The sequence below is a fragment of the Xiphophorus hellerii genome, chromosome 13 (assembly GCF_003331165.1).
Source record: "Xiphophorus hellerii strain 12219 chromosome 13, Xiphophorus_hellerii-4.1, whole genome shotgun sequence".
Lineage (NCBI taxonomy): Eukaryota > Metazoa > Chordata > Actinopteri > Cyprinodontiformes > Poeciliidae > Xiphophorus > Xiphophorus hellerii.
The window spans coordinates 9555648-9582462 of NC_045684.1; the positions used below are offsets into that span (position 1 = coordinate 9555648).

At 38.3% G+C, this 26815-nt stretch overlaps 2 protein-coding genes and 5 long non-coding RNA genes across 8 annotated transcripts; 5 read left to right on the forward strand and 2 right to left on the reverse strand.

The window, feature by feature from the left end:
- Positions 1-1299: 1299 nt before the first annotated feature.
- LOC116731033 (uncharacterized) lies at positions 1300-3190 on the reverse strand. Of its 2 annotated transcripts, XR_004341488.1 has the most exons (3): positions 2881-3190; positions 1459-1627; positions 1300-1385 (listed from the first exon to the last, which is right to left on the reverse strand). It is a non-coding gene; the product is annotated as an uncharacterized LOC116731033 (long non-coding RNA). The 2 variants fall into 2 exon arrangements; XR_004341487.1 differs by lacking the exon at positions 2881-3190 and having other exon boundaries at positions 1459-1936.
- A 245-nt stretch (positions 3191-3435) lies between these two features.
- On the forward strand, positions 3436-5061 carry LOC116730992 (uncharacterized). The gene is made up of 2 exons (XR_004341442.1): positions 3436-3510; positions 4951-5061. It is a non-coding gene; the product is annotated as an uncharacterized LOC116730992 (long non-coding RNA).
- A 4113-nt stretch (positions 5062-9174) lies between these two features.
- On the forward strand, positions 9175-11308 carry LOC116731003 (uncharacterized). The gene is made up of 3 exons (XR_004341456.1): positions 9175-9309; positions 9401-9487; positions 10065-11308. It is a non-coding gene; the product is annotated as an uncharacterized LOC116731003 (long non-coding RNA).
- LOC116731073 (uncharacterized) lies at positions 9713-10235 on the reverse strand. Its single transcript, XR_004341532.1, has 2 exons — positions 10176-10235; positions 9713-9752 (listed from the first exon to the last, which is right to left on the reverse strand). It is a non-coding gene; the product is annotated as an uncharacterized LOC116731073 (long non-coding RNA).
- Positions 11309-12946: 1638 nt separating the features above from the next.
- LOC116731012 (uncharacterized) lies at positions 12947-15291 on the forward strand. The gene is made up of 2 exons (XR_004341466.1): positions 12947-13007; positions 15183-15291. It is a non-coding gene; the product is annotated as an uncharacterized LOC116731012 (long non-coding RNA).
- Positions 15292-15628: 337 nt separating this feature from the next.
- LOC116730977 (gastrula zinc finger protein XlCGF8.2DB-like) lies at positions 15629-16979 on the forward strand (the record flags this gene model as incomplete). The annotated part of the gene is made up of 2 exons (XM_032580552.1): positions 15629-15800; positions 16137-16979. Coding segments are annotated over 2 exons (822 nt in total), but the record flags the coding sequence as incomplete, so codon positions are not given.
- An 8419-nt stretch (positions 16980-25398) lies between these two features.
- Positions 25399-26510, forward strand: LOC116730947 (gastrula zinc finger protein XlCGF8.2DB-like). The gene has a single exon (XM_032580519.1). It carries the CDS (start codon positions 25551-25553, stop codon positions 26250-26252), a length of 702 nt encoding a protein of 233 aa, XP_032436410.1. The 5' UTR covers positions 25399-25550; the 3' UTR covers positions 26253-26510.
- Positions 26511-26815: the final 305 nt, after the last annotated feature.

Sequence of the window (26815 nt, forward strand, 5' to 3'; positions counted from 1 at the left end):
CCCAGGTGGCAGGCCTCCCCATCCCCCACACTAGCCAGGGACCACACTACCCATGAACCACCAGCACTCAGACACTTGGCACACAAAGCTAACCTAATTTGCCACCAAGGATCACCGGTTGGAACACCCAGGTGGCAGGCCTCCCCATCCCCCACACTAGCCAGGGACCACACTACCCATGAACCACCAGCACTCAGACACTTAGCACACAAAGCTAACCTAATTTGCCACCAAGGATCACCGGTTGGAACACCCAGGTGGCAGGCCTCCCCATCCCCCACACTAGCCAGGGACCACACTACCCATGAACCACCAGCACTCAGACACTTAGCACACAAAGCTAACCTAATTTGCCACCAAGGATCACCGGTTAGAACACCCAGGTGGCAGGCTCTCTGAGCTGAAAATGAAAATCTGACATGATTCTAATCCTAATACAAGAGCTCCATCCAGGGGATTTTGCATGAACTGCAACTGCACCCATATGGCTCCAAAAGCGCCCAAATGGCACATTCAAAGGAATACCGAGGTGGCAAATGAGTTCTTGCAGCCACTTAGGCATAGTGGCAGAACACGGCGGTGTCAAAGCCTATGGAAAAATTTTGCCACTTCGGACCGTGGCCGAGGGGATGGTTGTTGTGAAGTCCAACATAATGAGAGCTCAGCAACCCCAACCCTGACAGACCCACACAGAGACTGCTGGATCATCCAGACACAGGACCACCACCACCCCACTGCGATCCACCTCACAACTGAGGACAAGACGTGGCATAAAGAGCCCAAAACCATGTTGAAAATTCACAGTGCAAACATGCAGTGCATGAACCGGCCCCAAAATCCAGACTACATACTGAGCAGAACCCAAGTCTCAGGTTTCAGCCAGGATCCAGGGAAAATACGCCCCCAGAATCCCAAGACTACCCCAGGAACAATACGGCCACCATGCTAGTAACCCATCTCAAGCTGTAAGGAGCCCCAAACTCACCACATGCTGCCGCCAGAAGTCATTCACAGGGTCACTAATGTCCCTCCCCAGATGAGGGCCACAGACCCCAGATGCCCAAAACCTAGACCCGTACCAGCAACAATGTCCCACAGGACGGCCAGGTTCTCCAGAGTCGAGCAATTATGTGTATAAATCCAGATTTTCTTCTTTTAGACAAATAAAAAGAAAGCCATAAAAAATGTAATGTTGATATAAAGTTACATTTGTTAAAATCTGAGGGTTAAAGCATAATTTCTGTCATGAGGGGATTGATCCGCTTGACCCACATACAGAACAAACATGAAGCCGGTGAATCAGTTCAATACAGTTTATTTTGTCCAGAGAATTGAATGAAATGTGAATCTTGTCCCGGAGTCCACTGTATAGGATCGACTGCATCCTGGAGGAGGGAAAGGTGAATGGTGAGTCTGCGTTCTTGAATTGAGACTGAAGGAGAGGATTTAATTACTTACTTGATGAAATGCAGTTAATCTGCCAGGGAGGAAGAAGCGGTGGGGGCTGCTGGAGTCGAGGCTGCTTGTTGGTGGCGTGTGGAGTCTCAGAGTTTGGTGTAGATCGCTGGTGGAGGTGGTGTTGGAGGGCGGACAGGTAATCGAGCAAACGGTGACCAGAGGAGCGAGCCTTCGCCGGTTCCCACACAGCAGACCGGCCTGAACCGGATCTGGCATTCTGCTCACACATCTGGCAAACCTCTGGCATGGCAAATTGGATGTCAGCCAGACTCAGGAAAGATCTGGCAGTGATGGCATGGTTCACATGAGGCATGCCTCACCTGGGCCAGATCTGTCCAAGCCAAATACGGGTTAGTTACTGAAGTAGTCATGTCACCATGTGACAATTTATTTTGTCATAAGTCATTTTAGGAAATCAGTTCTTAAACAAGGTTATAAAATTATAATATTTATAATTGATAGAAAAGCTATAATCAATTTATTCACCTCTGTTTATTAGCTCTAATTGAACATTTTCATTAATGGTTGTGCATTCTCAAACATATATACAATAAATTCTTTGATAGGTTTCTCTTTGAAACAAGATGATATTGCAACTTATGCTGTTATTTGTTTTAAATTATATTAACCAGTCTAACTCTACCTATGTAAAAGCTTTATGAAGAAATTTTTAAAACGTTTTACTCTATAGAAAATGAAATATTCACTATAAATTAATTTTCATGCATTAATTTTTCTTGATTGTAGAAAATATGGTTGAATATTTTCTTCAATAATTTGTTGTGTCTTTTGTCTTAGTTATATTTTTCTCTGTTCTGCTGCAGCTGTTTTCTATTATAGATCACCATGTTTCTAATGCTAGAACTCATTTAACCTCCACACATAGATATATTATTAGTGTCTTAGAAAGTAAGTAGAACATTTGCCTTTCCTGTGAAAATGTCGTGTTAGTGCTGAATGTTACTGCTGAAAATTGTAGAAACATTTGAGTTCAACTGCAGAACACTTGCTGAAATGAAATGAGTAGAAGCAGCAGAAAAAAGTTAAACAGTGCAAAGCTGTCAGCTAAACTGAATAATTTAAAATCAGTACCAACATCCCTGCTTAAAACTTTAAATGTTGCACAGAAATGCTTGCAAATTAAAGTATAAGGTCATATATTGAATAATTTCAGTATTAAAGAGAGTAATGGCATTTAACCCATCTAGTGCAGAAGAAAGAGTGTATAAACTAACATTAGCTAAATAAATATTAGTGAGGCAATCGATGGTAAAAATACACAATTATTTAGTTTGTTGCCAACAACGCCACCTGGGACTTCCACCCAGGATTTGATTTAGGGCACAGGCACGTTTTTGCAATAGACGCTGTTTCAAAGTTATAACAATTTATTAAAATTAAAGCAGAAAAATTAAATAATACCTCTATGTAGATAAGAAGGAGTTAGAAAAACTAAGCTGAGTTGCCGAGGCTTGGCGGTAGGTGCTGACAGGTTCTGGATCGGAGGCTCCCGAGCAAAGAATCACCAAACACCGTGACGTCACAAACACTCGTTGGATTTTCCTCCATCGATTTATGTTGATCACAGGACAGCCACAGCAACAGGGGGCGCCACCATCTGGGCCAAACGCACCACCTTCAATCCTGAGAGCTAAAACATAAATAATTACAAACTATTATTAAAATACCGGTAGAAAATTCAAGTAGAAAAACCCGTTAAAAGTCCTTTACACTCGACCACCAGCACCGCACAATTAAATGAACGTGATGATCGTAAGATCCACAAGGTGGCGGTAATGCAATGACATGAATGAACGACAGTCATAAAATCCCAAAGAAGAAGAAGAAGAAGACAAAGAAAATGGCGCATGGTCTGTTTGGTTGAATGTTCGACTGTTTCTCTAAACGAGTTTATCAACGAGCCGTTAACTGCTGCTGAAGAAACATTCACAGAGTTTAAAGAAATCATCGTCAAGTCGGAGGAAGAGATGGATGATCATCGCAGACTGCTGGATTTCTCCCGGAGGCCCCAGATAATCTTACACCGAATAGGTAGGAACCACCAGCGTTTGGATGCAGGTTAAGGTCTAAATGTCTGCACCTTTCTGTATGAGGATCATTTTAGTAAATGTTCTTTTCCCGTATAAATGTTTTGTTAACCGGTAAATGAACGCAGGAATCACAATTACGCTGTGAAAATGGCTTATTGATGTAGAAATAAAATGACCTTTTATGGCTTTTCCTCCTTTAACTAATCAAACTTACTTTTGAAAACAGGAGAAATGTGAACAATGCAGCGCAAGGTTAGTAAAGCAAACAGCATGAAACAATAATAGTGTGTTAGTAGCTGTAAAATGTAATAATTTGTAATAAATAAATTGTAGTGGCGATTGTTTGTCAAACCAAACATCCTATAAAAGTTCAGTCAACAAGCCACTGCTGCACTGAGGTGATGCTTCGTACGAAGGTAAAAGAAGTTCAATGTCCAAAAAACTTGAAGATTGCTTTTATAGTTTATTTTTTTCAGTTTGACAAGCAAATAACAAAGATCAAACTTTACATTAATGGTGTGTTGAGTAATGAAGCGGGTAAGACAGAGAACTCACCTAAACCTGAGCAGTTAAAGTTTTTATTTTTTAGTAATAAATCGTTGTCCCTGGTGACATAGCGAGTAACAAGCCAATCACAACCCTCTTTTCTATTTGTTTCTAGTTTTCTTTTGGATCCAGCCATTGTTTCATACAACCAGATTAATCAGAATTTATGTATCAGAATCACAAACATTTTAAACTTGTTTATTCATTGTAAAGCTTCATGTTGTTTTCACGTTGCCTATTTTACATATATTGTCCAGTTGATGTCACAGTAGAGCAAATGAAGCACCGCGGTGCATCGGCTCATGAGTCGAATGATTGGATGGAGTTCCTCAGGGCTTCATGAAGCTGCATCTCACCATCACTACTTTTCATTGTTTCCTCTCCTGCTCTGGTCAAAACCCACAGGCCCAACCCAGTGCATGCTGGTCCTATACCAGTCCCTATACTTACAGAAAATGGACCCACAGTTCTTAATGTCTAACTTACAAAAGTTAATAACAAAGGAACAAAAACTAAACAATTATTAACCTACAAATAAACTCTGTAAATAAACCCCAAAAATATAAAGTGAACTAAAATCAAATTTTAATACAAATAAAAGTAATGATAGTTCCAAAATAAGTAATATCTTTAAATAATAAAATTTACTTGTAAATATTAACATTGGCAACTATTATTAATTTTATAATAAATAAAAAATATTTAATATCCGTTCATTTGAGAATTCTCCAATTGTCTGCTGGATTTGTCGCCTGATCTGTCTCTCTGTCTACGCTCTTAAATTTTTCGGTGTGGGTTTTTTCATTTTTTTCATTTCTGTCGTAAACGATGAACGATTTCTCCCATATACTTCAATAAAATAACGATTGTTTGTTTCCTCTGTTTTCTTGTCCAGATTGCCTGCAGTGTAACATTTATTACCAGGAGAGGAGATCCACTCTGGACCAGGAGGAGTTGGAACCTCTGCAGGTGAAACAAGAACAGGAAGAGCCTGAAGATCATCAGATAAAAGAAGAGCAGGAGGATCTAAAACACCAGCAGATTAAAGTGGAAGAGAAAGAAGTTTACTGCAGTCAGGCTGAAGAACAGATTGAATTCAAACAGGAGACTGATACCTGCATGGTGGTTCCTGTTGATGAGCAAACAGACCACAATGAATCAGAACCAAACAGGAACCAAGACATCTTCCAGGAAGCTGCTGAAGCTGAGAACCAAAATCAGGAAAGAAGAAAACCTTTCTCATGTGTCATCTGTAAAATGCGTTTGACTTTCAAATCTGTTTTTGATGCTCATATGAGAACTCATACGGGTGAAAAGCCGTTTTCATGTGTGAACTGTGGGAAATGTTTTAATCGAAAACAGAGTTTAACTGAGCACATGATGATTCATACTGGTGAAAAGCCGTTTTCATGTGTGAACTGTGGGAAAAGTTTTAATCGAAAACAGAGTTTAACTGAGCACATGATGATTCATACTGGTGAAAAGCCGTTTTCATGTGTGACCTGTGGGAAAAGTTTTAATCGAAAACAGAGTTTAACTCGGCACATGATGATTCACACTGGTGAAAAGCCATTTTCATGTGTGACCTGTGAAAAGAGTTTTCTTCAAAAACCGCATTTCACTAAGCACATGATGATTCATACTGGTGAAAAGTCATTTTCATGCGTGAACTGTGGAAAAAGTTTCAGTGGAAAATATAATTTAACTGAGCACATGAGGATTCACACAGGTAAAAAGCCGTTTTCATGTGTGACCTGTGGAAAGAGTTTTCGTCAAAAACAGGAATTAACTCGTCACATGATGATTCACACTGGTGAAAAGCCGTTTTCATGTGGAAATTGTGGAAAAAGATTTTGTCATAAACAAAATTTAATTCAGCACATGAGGATTCACACAGGTGAAAAGCAGTTTACATGTGTGAACTGTGGGAAAAGTTTTTTTCGAAAACATGATTTAACTCGTCACATGAGGATTCACACTGGTGAAAAGCAGTTTTCATGTGTGACCTGTGGAAAAAGTTTTATTCGAAAACATGATTTAACTCAGCACATGATGATTCACACTGGTGAAAAGCCGTTTTCATGTGTGACCTGTTTCAAAAGTTTTAGTCATAAACAGTGTTTAATTCAGCACATGACGCGTCACACAGTTGAAAAGCTATAGAAGTATGTTCCATAAATGTCCTATGTTGTATTTGTTAAATGTGATCATTTTGATCTTCACATTTGGATACTTAGAGATGTTCAACCATGACACATTTTCCTTCATTGATGTTTTATTTTTCTGGTTTATTCTGTATCAAAAAACAATAATGATAAACTGTATGTTACTGTATTAAAATACTGTTTATGTGAAACTGTATGTTGTGTGTGTACAACGTGAAGAGCAGAGGGCTCAGCACACAGCCCTGAGGAGTGCCAGTACTGATGCTGATAGATGAAGAGGCTTGGGGGCTGTAACAAGGTAGCCGTTCGCGGTAGGATTTTACAGTGACGATGAAGCGTTGAGGCAGAGTCAGGTGGAAAACAGCAGTGGTTTTATTCTTCACACAACATTAGTGATGTTACGTGATGTGCCGAGGCTTCGAGGCGTGTGTCGAGTAATGGAGGGGGCGTTTCCGTAAAGCGCGTATCGAAGCTTGCTTCATTTAGGGGAGGAGCCGAAAACGATGACGTCCGAAGCCTCGCTGCCTGGCTGTACCACGTGACTGCTTCGGGAAGTGGCTCAGATGTTGGCGCGGGGTTTGACAGCTTTAGAAACCCCACAGGCTCCATTCAAAATGTGGGTTGTTGTAGGCGAGTTGCGGTCAGTTGAGAGAGTGGATAGAGTTTTGATAGTTTGGATAGTAGAGTCTGGATAGTGGTTATTTAGTTTGAGACAGTTAGTTTGGTGTTTGGAGAGTTTAGGAGAGAGATAGATAGATAGGAGATTTAGGAGCGTGAGGACAGGATAGGAGTAGGATGGAGCCGGCGAGAAAGAGGAGGATTTCCCCTATGTGGGAACATTTTGATTTGATAAGCCCTAACAAGGTAAGGTGAACTGAACATTTGCAGATGCATTATGTTTGCTTATGAGGAACTGTATTTTTCACTGTTTCTTATTTTCTGTAAAGGTGAGGTGTTTATTGTGCTCCAAGGAGTTGGGGTACAATAATAACACCTCATCCATGTAGTGTCAAAAAAGAGAACTCGTTTGAAACCAAAAACTATGGAGAAATTGTTGTTTCTTAATAAAAATGCATGAAATCATCCAAGTTACACAAGCATTAGCCTATTCACTACCCCCTCCCTAGTTCCACAAGCACTTTCACTGTCCTCTGCCTGATTAAGCCCAGGCCATTTTTCTAGAGTCACAGAAAAACTTTATTACACAACATGCCATATCACATGACACTACTATTTTGGGAATAATTACACACAGAGGATACATTCAAACAATATTTTAGTATACACACATGTGTATACATAATTTATGTAGACAAATGATTTCGTCCTACACCTTTTGTGAAGTCATTCCCAAGAGCCATAATAGACAAAAATTCAATGCATCACACGTATTAAGATACAGCTGGCTGTGATTATACACCTGGCCAGTAGGTGGTTTCGTGTGCACATGAAGCTTCAAGAAATGAACCCTTTCTCGAACCAGTTGGCTCAAGTGGTTCAATGCCTCATGAGGCTTCATCTCACCATCACTACACAACATCAACCAACACTTCACAGGTGAAAACTGCAGTCTTAAATAGTCCCAGCTGTGACGGATCAAACCACCTTTAATTCACAGGGGAATCTCAATTCATCAATATCCACTTATTTAATTAAAATACCTTTTACTAAATATAAACATTTCTATTTACTTTTTATAAATATTTTATGTTTTATCATTACACCAAATGAAACACCACAAAACCCATAAACAATTCCCCCCCACACACTTTTCAATGGCCTCTCCCGGAGACTATATATGGTGTCTGGACCCCCGGGGCAGTATTTGTCCAAACACCCGGAGAGGACACAGAAAAGACAGGTGAGTCACTCTACATTAGCACTCCACACCCAACAGATTATGCACAACACATTTGCTCAGTTTTACCCACCAGTAGCTCATTGCTCTGAGTAACAATTATCCTCCCTCCACAGGCAACCACCTCACTCGTCAATGAGGAGCAGCTGTGCAGAGCCCAGAACAAAAGGCTACATGCTAATGTCTAAAAATACTCAATAAATACAATTAAAAACTTCTTGTGTGCAAATTGTTACTGATGTGCAAATCTATGCTTAAAGTGCAGTGCTAAATAAAGTGCTTGTTAATAAAGTGCAAAAGTACTTTAAAAATGCAATACAGTGATTTCAGTAAAATAGTCCCAGTAATGAAGATCTCTTCATTACAGGGGCCCACTGACTATTTCATGCATTAACAGAGTTTGACCGGACATGGACTCCCTTCCAGAACATTCCCACATGATTGGACTTGAGGGATTGATTTGTATTATTCTGTACCATAGAGAGTGAGTGGGGTTTATTTTTGTAGTTTTTTAAATCAACAATAGAATGTATATAATGGTTGAGTGTTTTAAAAAAAATCTACAAAACAGTATTTGTGTTAATTTTGTGTTTAATGTAAAATGAGATTGAATCTGATTTCATTTCTTTCAAATTATGTTAACCAGTTTTACTCTACCTAATTAAAATCTATTCAAACAAAAAAAATCATTTGTACTTTAAAGAAATGCAAAATTCACCGCAAACTAATTTTCATGCATTGATTGCACAAAGTACATGTAATTATTTTTAATATTTTGCTTTTTTCTCTTGTTTTAGCTGTAATATTTTAATCTGTTCTGCTGCAGCATTTAGATTACTGTATTTTACTGTTGAAACTATTTTTATGTTTATATGTATTTTAGAAAGAAATAAAGGTGTAACATTTCATTTAACATTAAAAGTTTTGAGTTTTCCTTTAGTGTATGTTGTGCCTGATCCTTGAACCCAGTAGATGGTGGTACTACGGCTATACTGGTTGTAGCCACTGTGGTTCCTGTAACTGATGGGTTGCTGGTTCAAACTTCCCACATGTAACCCAGGTGTCCGCCATGACCCAATCACCTTCCCTTTAAGTTGATTGTCATGTGTGCTTCTGGGTTTTGTTTTTTCTTCCCCACCTTGCTGCTACTCACTGTTGGTTGTTTGTAAAACAACCTGGAGTTTCTGAATCGACTCATCACTCATTTAATCTCTAAAACTTGAAGATTGCGGTGAGTTGTTAAATACCATCTGACTTGACGTTGTATAGCATTTGCAATGATAGCGCCGCTAATATTTCCCTCCTGTTGAATCACTCGCCAGGTTGTGATCCATTGACAGCTGGTGAACCTTCCTGATCTGAGCAAGTTATCATTGCATCCACCTCATCAGATAATCCGTTACTCGACGGTGAGTAGATAATAGGGCGTTATTTTCGCTCTGCTGCGCCAGTTAGCATTAGCATTAGCTCTGATCCATCGACAATCAGTGGCCCACATCAGTTTAGTCTACTTATTAATTACTTACTTAATGAAGAATCACACTGTTGCAGCGAATTAAAGACCACACCTTTAATATTTAAGGGTTTACCTTTCAACTTTAGATTTGATTATTTTTTCCATGATTTCTTTATTGGTGTTGCATTCCATGTTGGTGCAGCGATGAAATTTGGTACCTAATATGATTTAGTTTGTAGCTACTTTGATCAATCACATTTGTAAGTTGATTGATTTGATTCAATATTGGTTGTTTGTAACGACTGCTAATTATATTATCTAGGCAATTTTGAACTTGAATTATGAAGTGCGCTTTTTTAAAAAAAAGGATTTAAATTTTTCTTTTTATCTTCTCCTTTCTTTTTTATTTTTTCTATGAAGTTGTTAAAATATAGCAAGTACATATTTAATTGTTTTCTTGTCTCTTCCATTTAGTTTATATAAATATAATGTTTATATATGAACTTAATGTGTGTTATCTGGCCTTTTAGGTCAGGTTTTTCCCCCTTGCATTGACTCACTTGATGACGGAAGATGGCGAGCTACCCACCCACCCTCTGGTGGTAGGAAAACGGAACTACACTTTCCCTACAGAAACGAACTAAACTCTGAGTATTGAAAAGGGAACATAATTATTCTCTTTGTTCTTGGATCTATTGTGGACTTTATTACGTTTGAAGTATCAATGATTATTATTATAATTGTTTTTGTTGGTTTGTTTTTTTCCCCTTCTGTTTTTGGAAATTTATTGTTTTGTTGTTTTGGTATTATTATTATTATTATTATTGCCACTGCAATAAATAGCAATATTAACAAACTTTACTTTTTTGTATCAGTTGTATTAATTATTCACCCCACTCATGACTCCGTGCCGTACCTACTTCTGATTATACAAACTGGTTAACACTACACCTCGCAGTCAGATCTGCTCAGTTGAGAAAGGCGCTACACACATCCATCTCAGTTGTTGAGTCCTTGAGCAAGGCACCAAACCTGCCTTACCTGCTGTTAGTCAGAAGTCCGATGGTGCCGATTGTGTAGCAGCTTCTGTCAGTCTGCCCTAGGGCAGCTGGGCTACAATGTAGCTTACCACCATCAACATGTAAAGCACTTTGGCATCCTCTGCACTAGATAAATCGCTATACAAACATTTACCATTGACTAAACACTTGCATTTTGTCTTTTTGTTGTGTTTTGTATTAAACTTGTCCTGTCTGACAGTGTGACACTCAGCATTGTCGAGTACCAAGGTTAAGCCCTAAAGACTTGCACAAGTGGACCATTATGGCTTCCCCCTGATATAATTACATGAAACTTTATTAGAAACTGCTTTGGGTTTATTTTATTAAATTGTAATGAGACGGAGAAGAAAGCGGGAGAGAAAAGAAAGGTGAGAAAAAAGTTTTATAGGGGCCCCCTCCTCTCACCCAACTTGATATAAAGGTGATCACAGAGAGGAGGGAGCCAGAGACCAAACCTGACAGACAGACCAGGCACACAGAGACAAGATCACATGTTCCCATTCTCATGTGTACACCCAGACATTCAAACCCATGTAGACAATGTCAAAATAAACAAAACAAAAATGGACGCCATACACCCACTTGCATTTCTCATACACAGAGATCCAACAACCAACCAGAACCAGGACCACCAGCTTAGGAATCATTCAAACCAAACCCCTATCCCAAGTCACAAAGCCAGCCTGCCAACCAAAGGATCCACCTAGTCCCAATGAAGAAGATCCAGCAGACATACAGGGCACTGGGTTAACTGAAAGAACCCCAACCCAAGAAATGGACCGACCGACTACTTCTTGAAGCCCATCAAGAAAATGCAGTGTGTGCGCAAAGCAGTAATCACAGCAAAAGGTTGCTACTTTGAAGAAACTAGAATATAAGGGGTATTTTCAGTTGTTTTAAACTTTTTTGTTTAGTGCATATTTCCACATGTGTTATTCATAGTTTTGATGCCTTCAGTGTGAATCTACAATGTCAATAGTCATGAAAATAAAGGAAACTCATTGAATTAAAAGGTGTGTCCAAACTTTTGGTCTGTACTGTATATGGTCTAAAAGTGATCTAAGCTTAGATTTAAAACTTATAAGATGATAAGTTTCTCTTTAAAACAAAATGACATTGTAACTGATGCTGTTATTTGTAAAATTATATTAACCAGTTCAACTCCACCTATGTAATAGCTTAATGAATAAATAAAAAATAATTACTTTTAAAATTCATTATAAATTAATTTTCATACATTGATGGTTCTTGATTGTAGAAAGTATGGTTGATTATTATTGTCTTCAGTAATTTAGTGTTTCTGTTGTCTTAGTTATATTTTTCTCTGTTCTGCTGCAGCTGTTTTCTATTATAGATCACCATGTTTCTAATGCTGGAACTAATTTAACCTCCACACATAGATATATTATTATTGTAGTAGAACATTTGCCTTTCCTGTGAAAATGTCGTGTTAGTGCTGAATGTTACTGCTGAAAATTGTAGAAACATTTGAGTTCAACTGCAGAACACTTGCTGAAATGAAATGAGTAGAAGCAGCAGGAAAAAGTTAAACAGTGCAAATCTGTCAGCTAAACTGAATAATTTAAAATCAGTACCAACATCCCTGCTTAAAACTTTAAATATGGCATAGTAATGCTTGCAAACATAAAATATAAGGTCATATATTGAATAATTTCAGTATTAAAGAGAGTAATGGCATTTAACCCATCTAGTGCAGTAGAAAGAAACTACAGTATTATTTAAATACCGGTAGAAAATTCAAATAGATAAAACCGTTAAAAGTCTTTTACACTCGACCACCAGCACCGCACAATTCAGTGAACAAACCGGTGCTGATCGGCTCTCAATAAGCCACAGGATGGGCGGAACCAGCGGTAACTCCGAACAAAGCAGCAGCGATCATTGTGGATATACGGAAACTATAGGAAAGGTTCTGATCTGGTGGAGTGAAGAAACTGTGAAACATGTTGCGGGATGTAGGAGATACGAATCAGAAGACAATATTAACTTTGAATTTGTGGAAAACTGGAATACTAATATTGTATTTGTTTTATTTAGATAAAGTGGAAGAAAAGATTTTACGTCTTTCAAAGAGAACTGGCACTGTATGAGAAATCTTTAGATGTGATGATCGTAAGATCCACAAGGTGGCGGTAATGCAATGACATGAATGAACGACAGTCATAAAATCCCAAAGAAGAAGAAGAAGAAGACAAAGAAAATGGCGCATGGTCTGTTTGGTTGAATGTTCGACTGTTTCTCTAAACGAGTTTATCAACGAGCCGTTAACTGCTGCTGAAGAAACATTCACAGAGTTTAAAGAAATCATCGTCAAGTCGGAGGAAGAGATGGATGATCATCGCAGACTGCTGGATTTCTCCCGGAGGCCCCAGATAATCTTACACCGAATAGGTAGGAACCACCAGCGTTTGGATGCAGGTTAAGGTCTAAATGTCTGCACCTTTCTGTATGAGGATCATTTTAGTAAATGTTCTTTTCCCGTATAAATGTTTTGTTAACCGGTAAATGAACGCAGGAATCACAATTACGCTGTGAAAATGGCTTATTGATGTAGAAATAAAATGACCTTTTTATGGCTTTTCCTCCTTTAACTAATCAAACTTACTTTTGAAAACAGGAGAAATGTGAACAATGCAGCGCAAGGTTAGTAAAGCAAACAGCATGAAACAATAATAGTGTGTTAGTAGCTGTAAAATGTAATAATTTGTAATAAATAAATTGTAGTGGCGATTGTTTGTCAAACCAAACATCCTATAAAAGTTCAGTCAACAAGCCACTGCTGCACTGAGGTGATGCTTCGTACGAAGGTAAAAGAAGTTCAATGTCCAAAAAACTTGAAAATTGCTTTTATAGTTTATTTTTCCAGTTTGACAAGCAAATAACAAAGATCAAACTTTACATTAGTGATGTGTTGAGTAATGAAGCGGGTAAGACAGAGAACTCACCTAAACCTGAGCAGTTAAAGTTTTTATTTTTTAGTAATAAATCGTTGTCCCTGGTGACATAGCGAGTAACAAGCCAATCACAACCCTCTTTTCTATTTGTTTCTAGTTTTCTTTTGGATCCAGCCATTGTTTCATACAACCAGATTAATCAGAATTTATGTATCAGAATCACAAACATCTTTTACTTGTTTATTCATTGTAAAGCTTCATGTTGTTTTCACGTTGCCTATTTGGGGCCTGCCCATAGCAATGCATAGGGATGCAATCTCTATGCATTGCATGGCAGGCACCTATTGTTCTACACCTCAAAATAACTGCTGCTTAGACTCAAAATAGACAGAATTTTGTCTGCCTCTCTGAGCTGCTCTTTAGAACCACAGTGATGGCAGAATGTCAGAACTACAGACATGGTGAAACAACTGCTATAAACTCATTGCATCTCTGAATAGTGATGCCCCACATGCTACTGACAGCATTCACATTGAATACACATTGAATTAGTACGGCCATTTAATATGAAGCTTACTGAAGATTTCAAAATAAAAGCCTTAATATTCTTCTAAGATTAGTGCACTACCATCGGCAGTGAAATAATGTTAGCCTGCATTATCTTTGCTAATATCTTTGCTGCATTAGTCTTTTAGCTTAAATAAGCTATCAGCTAATTTTCTTACTTATTAGCCATGTTTAGTATACCGAATGGAGTAAGTAAAGTACAGACAACATGCTAGTGATGCCCCACATGCTACTGACAGCATTCATGCTAACATTAGCATTTTGGCTAATTTCAGCTGATACACTTACTTTATCATACTGAATGGTGCAAGTACATGTTAGTAAACATTCTGGTCATTCTCCTCATATGATTGCAGCTTTCTTTAGCATTGATGCTAATTTTTAGCATCAGAACGCTGGGTCCAAATCGACGGGCACACTTTGGCAGGCCCCGGTTAAATTTCTTCAGGAATTTTCTATTTTACATATATTGTCCAGTTGATGTCACAGTAGAGCAAATGAAGCACCGTGGTGCATCGGCTCATGAGTCGAATGATTGGATGGAGTTCCTCAGGGCTTCATGAAGCTGCATCTCACCATCACTACTTTTCATTGTTTCCTCTCCTGCTCTGGTCAAAACCCAGTGCATGCTGGTCCTATACCAGTCCCTATACTTTCAGAAAATGGACCCACAGTTCTTAATGTCTAACTTACAAAAGTAAATAACAAAGCAACAAAAACTAAACAATTATTAACCTACAAATAAACTCTGTAAATAAACCCCAAAAATATAAAGTGAACTAAAATCAAATTTTAATACAAATAAAAGTAATGATAGTTCCAAATTAAGTAATATCTTGAAATAATTAAATTTACTCGTAAATATTAACAACATTGGCAACTATTATTAATTTTGTAATAAATAAAAAATATTTAATATCCGTTCATTTGAGAATTCTCCAATTGTCAGCTGGATTTGTCGCCTGATCTGTCTCTCTGTCTACGCTCTTAAATTTTTCGGTGTGGGTTTTTTCATTTTTTTCATTTCTGTCGTAAACAATGAACGATTTCTCCCATTTACTTCAATAAAATAACGATTGCTTTTGTAATCTGTTTTCTTGTCCAGATTGCCTGCAGTGTAACATTTATTACCTGGAGAGGAGATCCACTCTGGACCAGGAGGAGTTGGAACCTCTGCAGGTGAAACAAGAACAGGAAGAGCCTGAAGATCATCAGATAAAAGAAGAGCAGGAGGATCTAAAACACCAGCAAATTAAAGTGGAAGAGAAAGAAGTTTACTGCAGTCAGGGTGAAGAACAGATTGAATTAAAACAGGAGACTGATACCTGCATGGTGGTTCCTGTTGATGAGCAAACATACCACACTGAATCAGAACCAAACAGGAACCAAGACATCTTCCAGGAAGCTGCTGAAGCTGAGAAACAAAATCAGGAAAGAAGAAAACCTTTCTCATGTGTCATCTGTAAAAAGCGTTTGACTTTCAAATCTGTTTTTGATGCTCATATGAGAACTCATACGGGTGAAAAGCTGTTTACATGTGTGAACTGTGGGAAAAGTTTTATTCGAAAACATGATTTAACTCGTCATGTGATGATTCACACTGGTGAAAAGCCGTTTTCATGTGTGACCTGTGGGAAAAGTTTTAATCGAAAACAGAGTTTAACTGAGCACATGATGATTCATACTGGTGAAAAGCCGTTTTCATGTGTGACCTGTGGGAAAAGTTTTATTCAAAAACTGCATTTAACTCGGCACATGAGGATTCACACTGGTGAAAAACCATTTTCATGTGTGAACTGTGGAAAACGTCTTAGTCGAAAACTGCATTTAACTCAGCACATGAGGATTCACACTGATGAAAAACCATTTTCATGTGTGAACTGTGGAAAAAGTTTTACTCAAAAACATGGTTTAACACATCATGTCATGATTCACACTGGTGAAAAGCCGTTTTCTTGTGTGACCTGTGGAAAAAGTTTTCTTCAAAAACAGCATTTAACTCGGCACATCATGACTCACACTGGTAAAAAGCCGTTTTCATGTGCGACCTGTGGAAAAGGTTTTGTTGAAAAACATAATTTAACTCGTCACATGATGATTCACACTGATGAAAAGCCGTTTTTATGTGTGAACTGCGGAAAAGGTTTTAGTGAAAAACAGAATTTAACTCGTCATATGATGATTCACACAGGTGAAAAGCCGTTTTTATGTGTGACCTGTGGAAAAAGTTTTAGTCATAAACAGCAGTTAATTCAGCACATGATGATTCACACCGGTGAAAAGCCGTTTTCATGTGTGACCTGTGGAAAAAGTTTTAATCATAAACCGACTTTAACTCAGCACATGAGAATTCACACCGGTGAAAAGCCGTTTTCATGTGTGAATTGTGGAAAATGTTTTATTCAAAAATCTAATTTAACTACGCATATGATGATTCACACTGGTGAAAAGCCGTTTTCATGTGTGAACTGTGGAAAAAGTTTTGGTGAAAAACGGAATTTAACTCGGCACATGATGATTCACACTGGTGAAAAGCCGTTTTCATGTGTGACCTGTGGGAAAAGTTTTTGTCAAAAAAAGCATTTAACTCTGCACTTGAGGATTCACTCTGGTGAAAAACCATTTACATGTGTGAACTGTGGAAAAAGTTTTCGTAATAAACATAGTTTAACTAAGCACATGATGCGTCACACAGTTGAAAAACTGTAGAAGTATGTTCCATAAATGTCCTGCATTGTATTTGTTAAATGTGATCATTTTGATCTTCACATTTGGATACTTAGAGATGTTCAACCATGACACATTATCCTTCATTGATGTTTTATTTTTCTGGTATATTCTGTATCAAAAAACAATAATGATAAACTGTATGTTATTGTATTAACTTACTGTTTATGTCAAACTGTATGTTGTGTGTGTACAACATGAAGAGCAGAGGGCTCAGCACACAGCCCTGAGGAGTGCCAGTACTGATGCTGATAGATGAAGAGGCTTGGGGGCCCACTGACTATTTCATGCATTAACAGAGTTTGACCGGACATGGACTCCCTTCCAGAACATTCTCACATGATTGGACTTGAGGGATTGATTTGTATTATTCTGTACCATAGAGAGTGAGTGGGGTTTATTTTTGTAGTTTTTTAAATCAACAATAGAATGTATATAATGGTTGAGTGTTTTAAAAAAAAATCTACAAAACAGTATTTGTGTTAATTTTGTGTTTAATGTAAAATGAGATTGAATCTGATTTCATTTCTTTCAAATTATGTTGACCAGTTTTACTCTACCTAATTAAAATCTATTCAAATAAAAAAAAATCTTTTGTACTTTAAAGAAATGCAAAATTCACCGCAAACTAATTTTCATGCATTGATTGCACAAAGTACATGTAATTATTTTTAATATTTTGCTTTTTTCTCTTGTTTTAGCTGTAATATTTTAATCTGTTCTGCTGCAGCATTTAGATTACTGTATTTTAATGTTGAAACTATTTTTATGTTTATATGTATTTTAGAAAGAAATAAACGTGTAACATTTCATTTAACATTAAAAGTTTTGAGTTTTCCTTCAGTGCATTTTATGCCTTATATTTGATCCCAGTAGATGGTGGTACTACAGCTATACTGGTTGTAGCCACTGTGGTTCCTGTAACTGATGGGTTTCTGGTTCAAACTTCCCACATCCATCTCAGTTGTTGAGTCCTTGAGCAAGGCACCAAACCTGCCTTGCCTGCTGTTAGTCAGAAGTCCGATGGCGCCGATTGTGTAGCAGCTTCTGTCAGTCTGCCCTAGGGCAGCTGGGCTACAATGTAGCTTACCACCATCAACATGTAAAGCACTTTGGCATCCTCTGCACTAGATAAATTGCTATACAAACATTTACCATTGACTATACACTTGCCTTTTTTCTTTTTGTTCTGTTTTGTATTAAACTTGTCCTGTCTGACAGTGTGACACTCAGCATTGTCGAGTACCAAGGTTAAGCCCTAAAGACTTGCATAAGTGGACCATTATGGCTTCCCCCGATATAATTACATGAAACTTTATTAGAAACTGCTTTGGGTTTATTTTATTAAATTGTAATGAGACGGAGAAGAAAGCTGGAGAGAAAAGAAAGGTGAGAAAAAAGTTTTATAGGGGCCCCCTCCTCTCACCCAACTTGATATAAAGGTGATCACAGAGAGGAGGGAGCCAGAGACCAAACCTGACAGACAGACCAGGCACACAGAGACAAGATCACATGTTCCCATTCCCATGTGTACACCGAGACATTCAAACCCATGTAGACAAAAAATCTGTGTGATAACAGGTCAGACAGAGACTCTGGCAAATGGCAAAGAGCAAAGCTTTATTTCGTCTGCAGACGGAGAACAATACACATAGCACAGAGCTGCAGTGAGATCTGACTTGGAGCTGCAAGCCCTCACAATATATGTAGAACTCATCACACACCGTGGCTCAGAGACAGTTCCAGTTGAACAGGTTTCATGCGCAGTCACGTAACACCCAGACATTCAAACCCACTCACCCAATGTCAAAATAAACAAAACAAAAATGGACGCCATGCACCCCCTTGCATTCCGCACACACAGAGCTCCAAACAACCAACCAGAACCAGGACCACCAGCTGCGGAATCATTCAAACCATTCTAATTTAGCCCGTTGGGCATAGCTTTTTGGGGGGAATCTTCTTCACAGTTGGTTCAGTTTCAACCTCCATCTCAGCAGCTCGAATCTCCAGCATTCCATGAAATCTGTTCCTTCGCCGTAACCTGTTTCCCCAGGTTTTATCCCCGCAAGCGATTCCACATCGTCGCTCGCCGCCATAAGCTTTCGTGCCCGAACTACAAAGCGAATCTCCCAACCGCCTCACGTCTTCACTGGCATCATCAGTTTTATCATCTCCACCCGCTACACGAATATGTTACATTAAAAATAGATCATACAAATGTAATAAAAGATTAAGATGAAGTTGAAATATTGGCAAGAACATTTAGTAAAATTCACAGTTCAAATAATCCTAGTGAAGAGGGAAGAAAAGGAAGAGAAAATACAAAACTTAAATATAAAGATGTATTACAGGGTGTTGAAGAAATAAATAATTTGTTAAATGTTGAGTTTACAAAAGCTGAAATGAATTATGCATTAAGAAGGCAAAAAATACAGCACCAGGTAAAGATCAAATTTGGTATAGAATAAGACAACTCAGTGAAAAATCTAAAGATAGAATAGATATAATTACTGTAGAAGATATGAAACAATAGAACATTTTATATTAGAATGGTTTATTTTTTATTTATTTATTTTGTATAGATAGATAGATAGATAGATAGATAGATAGATAGATAGATAGATAGATAGATAGATAGATAGATAGATAGATAGATAGATAGATAGATAGATAGATAGATAGATAGATCATCACGAACCACACTCCATACCAGTAAGTGGCGGTAATGCTGCTAAAAGTTTGTTGCCAACCGCCATTAAATCCATGAAGAAGAAGAAGGATGAGGAAGCGGAACGAAAGAAAATGGCGCATGGTCTGTTTGGTTGAATGTTCGACTGTTTCTCTAAACGATTTTATCAACGAGCCGTTAACTGCTGCTGAAGAAACATTCACAGAGTTTAAAGAAATCATCGTCAAGTCGGAGGAAGAGATGGATGATCATCGCAGACTGCTGGATTTCTCCCGGAGGCCCCAGATAATCTTACACCGAATAGGTAGGAACCACCAGCGTTTGGATGCAGGTTAAGGTCTAAATGTCTGCACCTTTCTGTATGAGGATCATTTTAGTAAATGTTCTTTTCCCGTATAAATGTTTTGTTAACCGGTAAATGAACGCAGGAATCACAATTACGCTGTGAAAATGGCTTATTGATGTAGAAATAAAATGACCTTTTATGGCTTTTCCTCCTTTAACTAATCAAACTTACTTTTGAAAACAGGAGAAATGTGAACAATGCAGCGCAAGGTTAGTAAAGCAAACAGCATGAAACAATAATAGTGTGTTAGTAGCTGTAAAATGTAATAATTTGTAATAAATAAATTGTAGTGGCGATTGTTTGTCAAACCAAACATCCTATAAAAGTTCAGTCAACAAGCCACTGCTGCACTGAGGTGATGCTTCGTACGAAGGTAAAAGAAGTTCAATGTCCAAAAAACTTGAAAATTGCTTTTATAGTTTATTTTTTCCAGTTTGACAAGCAAATAACAAAGATCAGACTTTACATTAATGATGTGTTGAGTAATGAAGCGGGTAAGACAGAGAACTCACCTAAACCTGAGCAGTTAAAGTTTTTATTTTTTAGTAATAAATCGTTGTCCCTGGTGACATAGCGAGTAACAAGCCAATCACAACCCTCTTTTCTATTTGTTTCTAGTTTTCTTTTGGATCCAGCCATTGTTTCATACAACCAGATTAATCAGAATTTATGTATCAGAATCACAAACATTTTAAACTTGTTTATTCATTGTAAAGCTTCATGTTGTTTTCACGTTGCCTATTTGGGGCCTGCCCATAGCAATGCATAGGGATGCAATCTCTATGCATTGCATGGCAGGCACCTATTGTTCTACACCTCAAAATAACTGCTGCTTAGACTCAAAATAGACAGAATTTTGTCTGCCTCTCTGAGCTGCTCTTTAGAACCACAGTGATGGCAGAATGTCAGAACTACAGACATGGTGAAACAACTGCTATAAACTCATTGCATCTCTGAATAGTGATGCCCCACACTCTGTAAATAAACCCCAAAAATATAAAGTGAATTAAAATCAAATTTTAACACAAATAAAAGTAATGATAGTTCCAAGTTAAGTAATATCTTGAAATAATAAAATTTACTAGTAAATATTAACAACATTGGCAACTATTATTAATTTTATAATAAATAAAAAATATTTAATATCTGTACATTTGAGAATTCTCCAATTGTCAGCTGGATTTGTCGCCTGATCTGTCTCTCTGTCTACGCTCTTAAATTTTTCGGCGTGGGTTTTTTCATTTTTTTCATTTCTGTCGTAAACAATGAACGATTTCTCCCATTTACTTCATTGGGCTCTTTGCACCTGCCGCGCTGACGTCACAACCGCATGCGCAAATGCGGCTCTTTTTTTTCCGCTTTGAGTTACCATGACAGCTAGAAAAGACAAAGTCTTATTTCAGAAGCAAATAAAACAATACTATGAACATTGCTGTCTTCCTAATATAAAGGGCTTTTAAGTTTTCATGGATTTCCAAGCTGTCCTGAATTAAGAAGACGGTGGCTTGTGAATATTTGTCGCTACCAGTTAAAGCTAACATCTGTCAAGAAAACTGGCATAGGATGTGAGATCTTTCCGGGTGTATGCAGAAAAGGTGCATAGAGGCCTGAGAGAAAATAAGTAATCTTGTAGTTTGATTAAAAGTTAATTAAGTTGAATATGAATGAATACAATTAGTAAAACGACTACAAATAATCACTTAATAACCTCCTGAAATGTATTTTCTGAAATGTGATCTGTAATGATTTAACTATGGAATGATTATGGTTGATGAATTATAATAAGTGAGCGATGTGATTAATTATTACTGAAGATCAAACTTGTGATAATTTGAAGTCAATGTTCAAATGGGTTTAATACAGGTTGAATGTGTTTAATGATTGTAACAGATGGAAAAGTGAGTTATAGAAAAAGAGGAAGTTACAATGTTAAAGTCAGCAGGATGGGAGTAGTCCTGTTGGCAGGCGATGTCGCAAGTAAGGGAGAGATGGGACTTTCCACTACAGCAGGCATGTCCAAAGTCCGGCCCGGGGGCCAATCACGGCCCGCGGTCAGATTTCATACGGCCCGCAGCTTCAGTCTTATAATGTATTATTTATGGCCCGCCTGCACTGTCAAACAGAATAAATAAATCATAAAACTTGAAACTGTAATTCCTCCTTTCACCAAATGGTGGCAGTACCACTTTAATACTATCAGTCTGCCTTCATGCAGCAAACCCCTCTCCGCTCATTTCTGCCATGGCCACTGCAAAGAAAACAAGTTAACAGTGAGGGCCGCCGCTTTCAAGAGAGATGGGAATTACAATACTTCTTCACTGAAAATCAAGGCAATTGTGCTTGTCTAATTTGTGTGACGGTTGCCTTGTTTAAGGATTTCAACGTAAAGAGACACTACCAGACTAAACATGCTAACGCATACAACAAGCTAACAGGGAGTGACCGTGCTGAAAAAGTGAAGCAGCTCCAAGCTGCACTGGCATCACAACAGCAATTCTTCACGCAGGCCTGAGTCAAAAGAAAATACCACCAAAGCAAGCTACGATGTGGCCATGTTAATAGCTAAACATGGCAAACCTTTTACTGAAGATACTTTTATCAAAGACTGTGTTATGAAAATGGTGGAGAACATTTTGCCCTGAGAAGAAGCAAGAATTTGCGAATGTTTGCCTGGCACGTAACAGTGTGGCACGGAGAGTTGAGGACATGAAATTGAGTATTTTGAACGATAACATCTGTCACTATCAACAGTGAAGAGCCAAAAGAACATTTATGCACTTGGATTTATGGCACTTATTTTTATTAAACTCTTGAGTAAGATTTGGTTATTACTGTTGATGTTATGAACCTGTAGATGTGACACAAACTATTACTTTCTGAAAGATATTGTAAATGACAAGAGCAAAATTAACTTGTTTTAAGATTTAATAATAACAGACAACTTTGCATTACTTATAACTCCTGTTTAAAATGTTCTTGAGGCAAAGATATTTTTAAACTCCTGTAAATTTAAGGTATTTCATACAGTTTGTTCAATGTTATCTGACTCTCCAGATATGAAAGAATTGCAGAATTTGTGTTTTTAGAGTTGTTCTCATCTGCCTGAGTGGCTTATATTTGGTTTTTTTGTCATTTGAAAGATAAAGATAATTGTGACAATGAAAATTGTTTTATAACGGTGTGTATTTGCATGAAACTTTTGTAGTTAAAAAATGTCCGAACAAACTATTGGCCCCCGGGCATCTTCACTTGATCAAATCTGGCCCTCTTTGCAAAAAGTTTGGACACCCCTGCACTACAGTCAGCAAAAACAGGTTGGGAAACGTTGGGACTTTTTCACGAGACACAGCAGATGTTCAGGAAGTCACGTAGACCAAAAAACTCCCCATACACACACATGGTGGAGAAGTGTATAAAAACGGGCTGAAAAGAGGAACCAACTGTTCTTAGTCGGCGGCGCTGAAGGAAGGCTGACACGACGAAGCAGATTGAGAAACAGAGGACCGCACCCTAGAACCACGGGAAGTCGAGACTTCGCGCCGCCAAGAAAAGACAAGATCCTATTGCCACAGCCCGGGTTCCTGATCTGACCGGCGGTCTCGTCTCAACCCAACAATTTCAAACTCTGCAACAAGACTTGGAGGAAGGACAAATATCCCTAAGGGATAAGGAACTGGGTTTTGGAAAAGGATTCGGACCCGTTCTGCTTTGTTTCCTTTCTAAGGAGGATTTTTCCCACACAAGACAAAGACCTCGACCAAGGATGCTAGAAACTCCTGTTGCTAAAAGATCCACCATCGTCTGGGTATGAGTTGAATCTGCTCCCTAAAATTCCATCTTAGAACCTGCGACATAAGTTAGGGAAAGGAGACAGGGTAGTATGATTGTACATGTAAATTTTATTACACTGTTTTTGAATTATATACAATTGATTATTGATTTGTATGTCGCATATCCCTGCTTAAGCGTGCTTAATAAATTCATACTATAAAATTCTAATGAGGTTGGTGGACATTGGAATTAATTGAGTTATTTGACTATTTTTCAGTTCTTCTAATTAAGGTAAAACTAAGGTACATGATTCCAGTAAGTAGGAGGCTTCATAATTTCCTTTGGTGAGTGTAAATAATGACCCTGGGACTTACATCCAAGTCACTAAATCTAATCTAGCCGGTTCCAAGAGCGAGTTATATGATAGGAAGCGAGCTACCGTTAACAGAAGTGGTTATTGGAATTATGCAGCTGCGAGGGCTACTCAGCTGATTGTTTCTTAACTGTAAAGGGTCGTAGCTTCTGGATTGGAGGTAGTTAGAGCTAGACGAATCGCTTTCGCCACCAGTTTGAACAGACTATCTCTCATAGATCTCCTCTAGGGTAATACCCAGGTCTTAGAGATTTTCCGGACCTGTTAGACAGAGAACTGGTCAGTAGTCAGCCCAGGAGAGTTGTGAGGAAAGGGCGGGGCTGGCTATTGCGCAATAACAGACACATCGCACAGCAAAGTTTACAGCCTTCACTTCACTCCGGATCAACTTCTTCAGCCTAAAGAAGGTAAAGGAGCCTCCTGTGTTATTTCCATGGAATCACTTCTGTATTCAGCCTGAAAGAGAGTTTATGGGAACGAGAGAGCAGACCAGAGCCAGACAGCCGAGCTACTGATCCGCCTGAACACACTGCTGTAAACACAGTCCTGCTTCACAAGAAGCATGCAAAACTAATAAAGCGAAATAACACAGAGACCTTAAGGAACACGGCCATATTTTTCTAAAAGCAACAACTTTGAACCTGAACAGTCAGCTGAACTAGAACTCCGACACCAGAGCTGCTCTACTGTTAAGCTATGGGCTTGTTGTTCCTCAGGCTTCAGAAGCAAAAAGCCTGAACCGTAAAATCCCCGTTACTTGGTCTCTGACACTAACGACAATAAACATACATAATATACTTGAAAACAAGGTAAAAACATTGTCCGTTAATGAATGATGAAAAATGTTTAGATACTTAAATAGCACATTTTTACAAGACAAATGTCTGGCATAAGCTAAAGCTAATGTTAGCCACAAAGTTTAAAGAAAGTAAAACTCACCTTCGTATCTGTGTATAACGAGGCGAACATCTTAAAACCTTTATCCAGCTTACTAGTCGGGGCTTCGGATCGATGTTCATCATTAATTGTTACCTTGGACAAGCCCTGCAAACACCCAGTGTAAAGAGCTTTTTTCAAAAGATCGGAAAAGATTGAGCCGCTTTTCCCCGAACGCGGAAGCTGAGGTGCAAAGAGCCCATAAAATAACGATTGCTTTTTTCCTCTGTTTTCTTGTCCAGATTGCCTGCAGTGTAACATTTATTACCTGGAGAGGAGATCCACTCTGGACCAGGAGGAGTTGGTGAAACAAGAACAGGAAGAGCCTGAAGATCATCAGATAAAAGAAGAGCAGGAGGATCTAAAACACCAGCAGATAAAATTGGAAGAGGAAGAAGTTTACTGCAGTCAGGCTGAAGAACACATTGAATTAAAACAGGAGACTGATACCTGCATGGTGGTTCCTGTTGATGAGCAAACAGACCACACTGAATCAGAACCAAACAGGAACCAAGTCATCTTCCAGGAAGCTGCTGAAGCTGAGAAAAAAAAACAGGAAAGAAGAAAACCTTTCTCAAGTGTCATCTGTGAAAAGCGTTTGGCTTTCAAATCTGTTTTTGATGCTCATATGAGAACTCATACGGGTGAAAAGCCGTTTACATGTGTGACCTGTGGAAAAAGTTTTCGTCAAAAATCAAATTTACCTCGGCACATGATGATTCACACTGGTGAAAAGCCGTTTTCATGTGTGACCTGTGGAAAAAGTTTTACTCAAAAACATGTTTTAACTAAGCACATGATGATTCATACTGGTGAAAAGCCGTTTTCATGTGTGACCTGTGGAAAATGTTTTAGTCAAAAACACGATTTAACTCGGCACATGAGGATTCACACTGGTGAAAAGCCGTTTTCATGCGTGACCTGTGGAAAAACTTTTTCTCAAAAACATGTTTTAACTAAGCACATGATGATTCATACTGGTGAAAAGCTGTTTTCATGTGTGACCTGTGGAAAAAGTTTTAGTGGAAAACGGAATTTATCTCAGCACAGGAGGGTTCACACTGGTGAAAAGCCGTTTTCATGTGTGAATTGTGGAAAAAGTTTTTGTCTAAAACACAATTTAACTTGTCACATGATGACTCACACTGGTGAAAAGCCGTTTTCATGTGTGACCTGTGAAAAAAGGTTTAGTGGAAAACAGAATTTATCTATTCACATGAGGACTCACACTGGTGAAAAGCCCTTTTCATGTGGAAACTGTGGAAAGGTTTTTTGTCACAAAGTTAGTTTAACTCGGCACATGAGGACTCACAGAGGCGACAAGCCATAGCAGTGTTTTACATGTGTGTCCTGTGTTGAGGTTCACTATTAAATTGATTTGGTTAAAAACTAGAATTAAAGACTGGAGAGATTTCATGTCTATAAAACATCTTGACATTAGGATACGTAGAGATGTGAAGCAATTTCCTTGAGAGATGCTTTGTTTTTTTTCTGGCATATTCTGTAGCAACAATAATGACAAACTGTATTGTTGTTATATAAACCATTCAATAAAATGACATGGATTATAACAAAATTGGGTGATAAATTGTACTAGGTGGCATTTAATGCCCTTATGGCTACTGAGTATAAACTGATCTTCAGTCTGTTTGTCTTTGTTTTAATGCTCCTCTATCTGCAGCCATTTGGAACAAATTGTAACCTGGGTGTGAGGAGTCTTAAAATGTTCTTGGCTTTCCTGAGGCAACGGACCTGTGGAGTTCCTCGAGAGAAGGCAGAGAGTAGTCGATAGTCCTCTGGGCAGATTTTATGATTCTCTGGAGAGGCTTCCTCTGTGCTGCTATGCAGCTGGAGAACCACGCAGAGGCAATAGCAGAAAACGTCTCTTAGAGG

Excerpts from the sequence above, each read along its gene's own strand:
- LOC116730947 (XM_032580519.1), top strand. The coding sequence starts at position 25,551 with ATGAGAACTCATACGGGTGAAAAGCCGTTTACATGTGTGACCTGTGGA.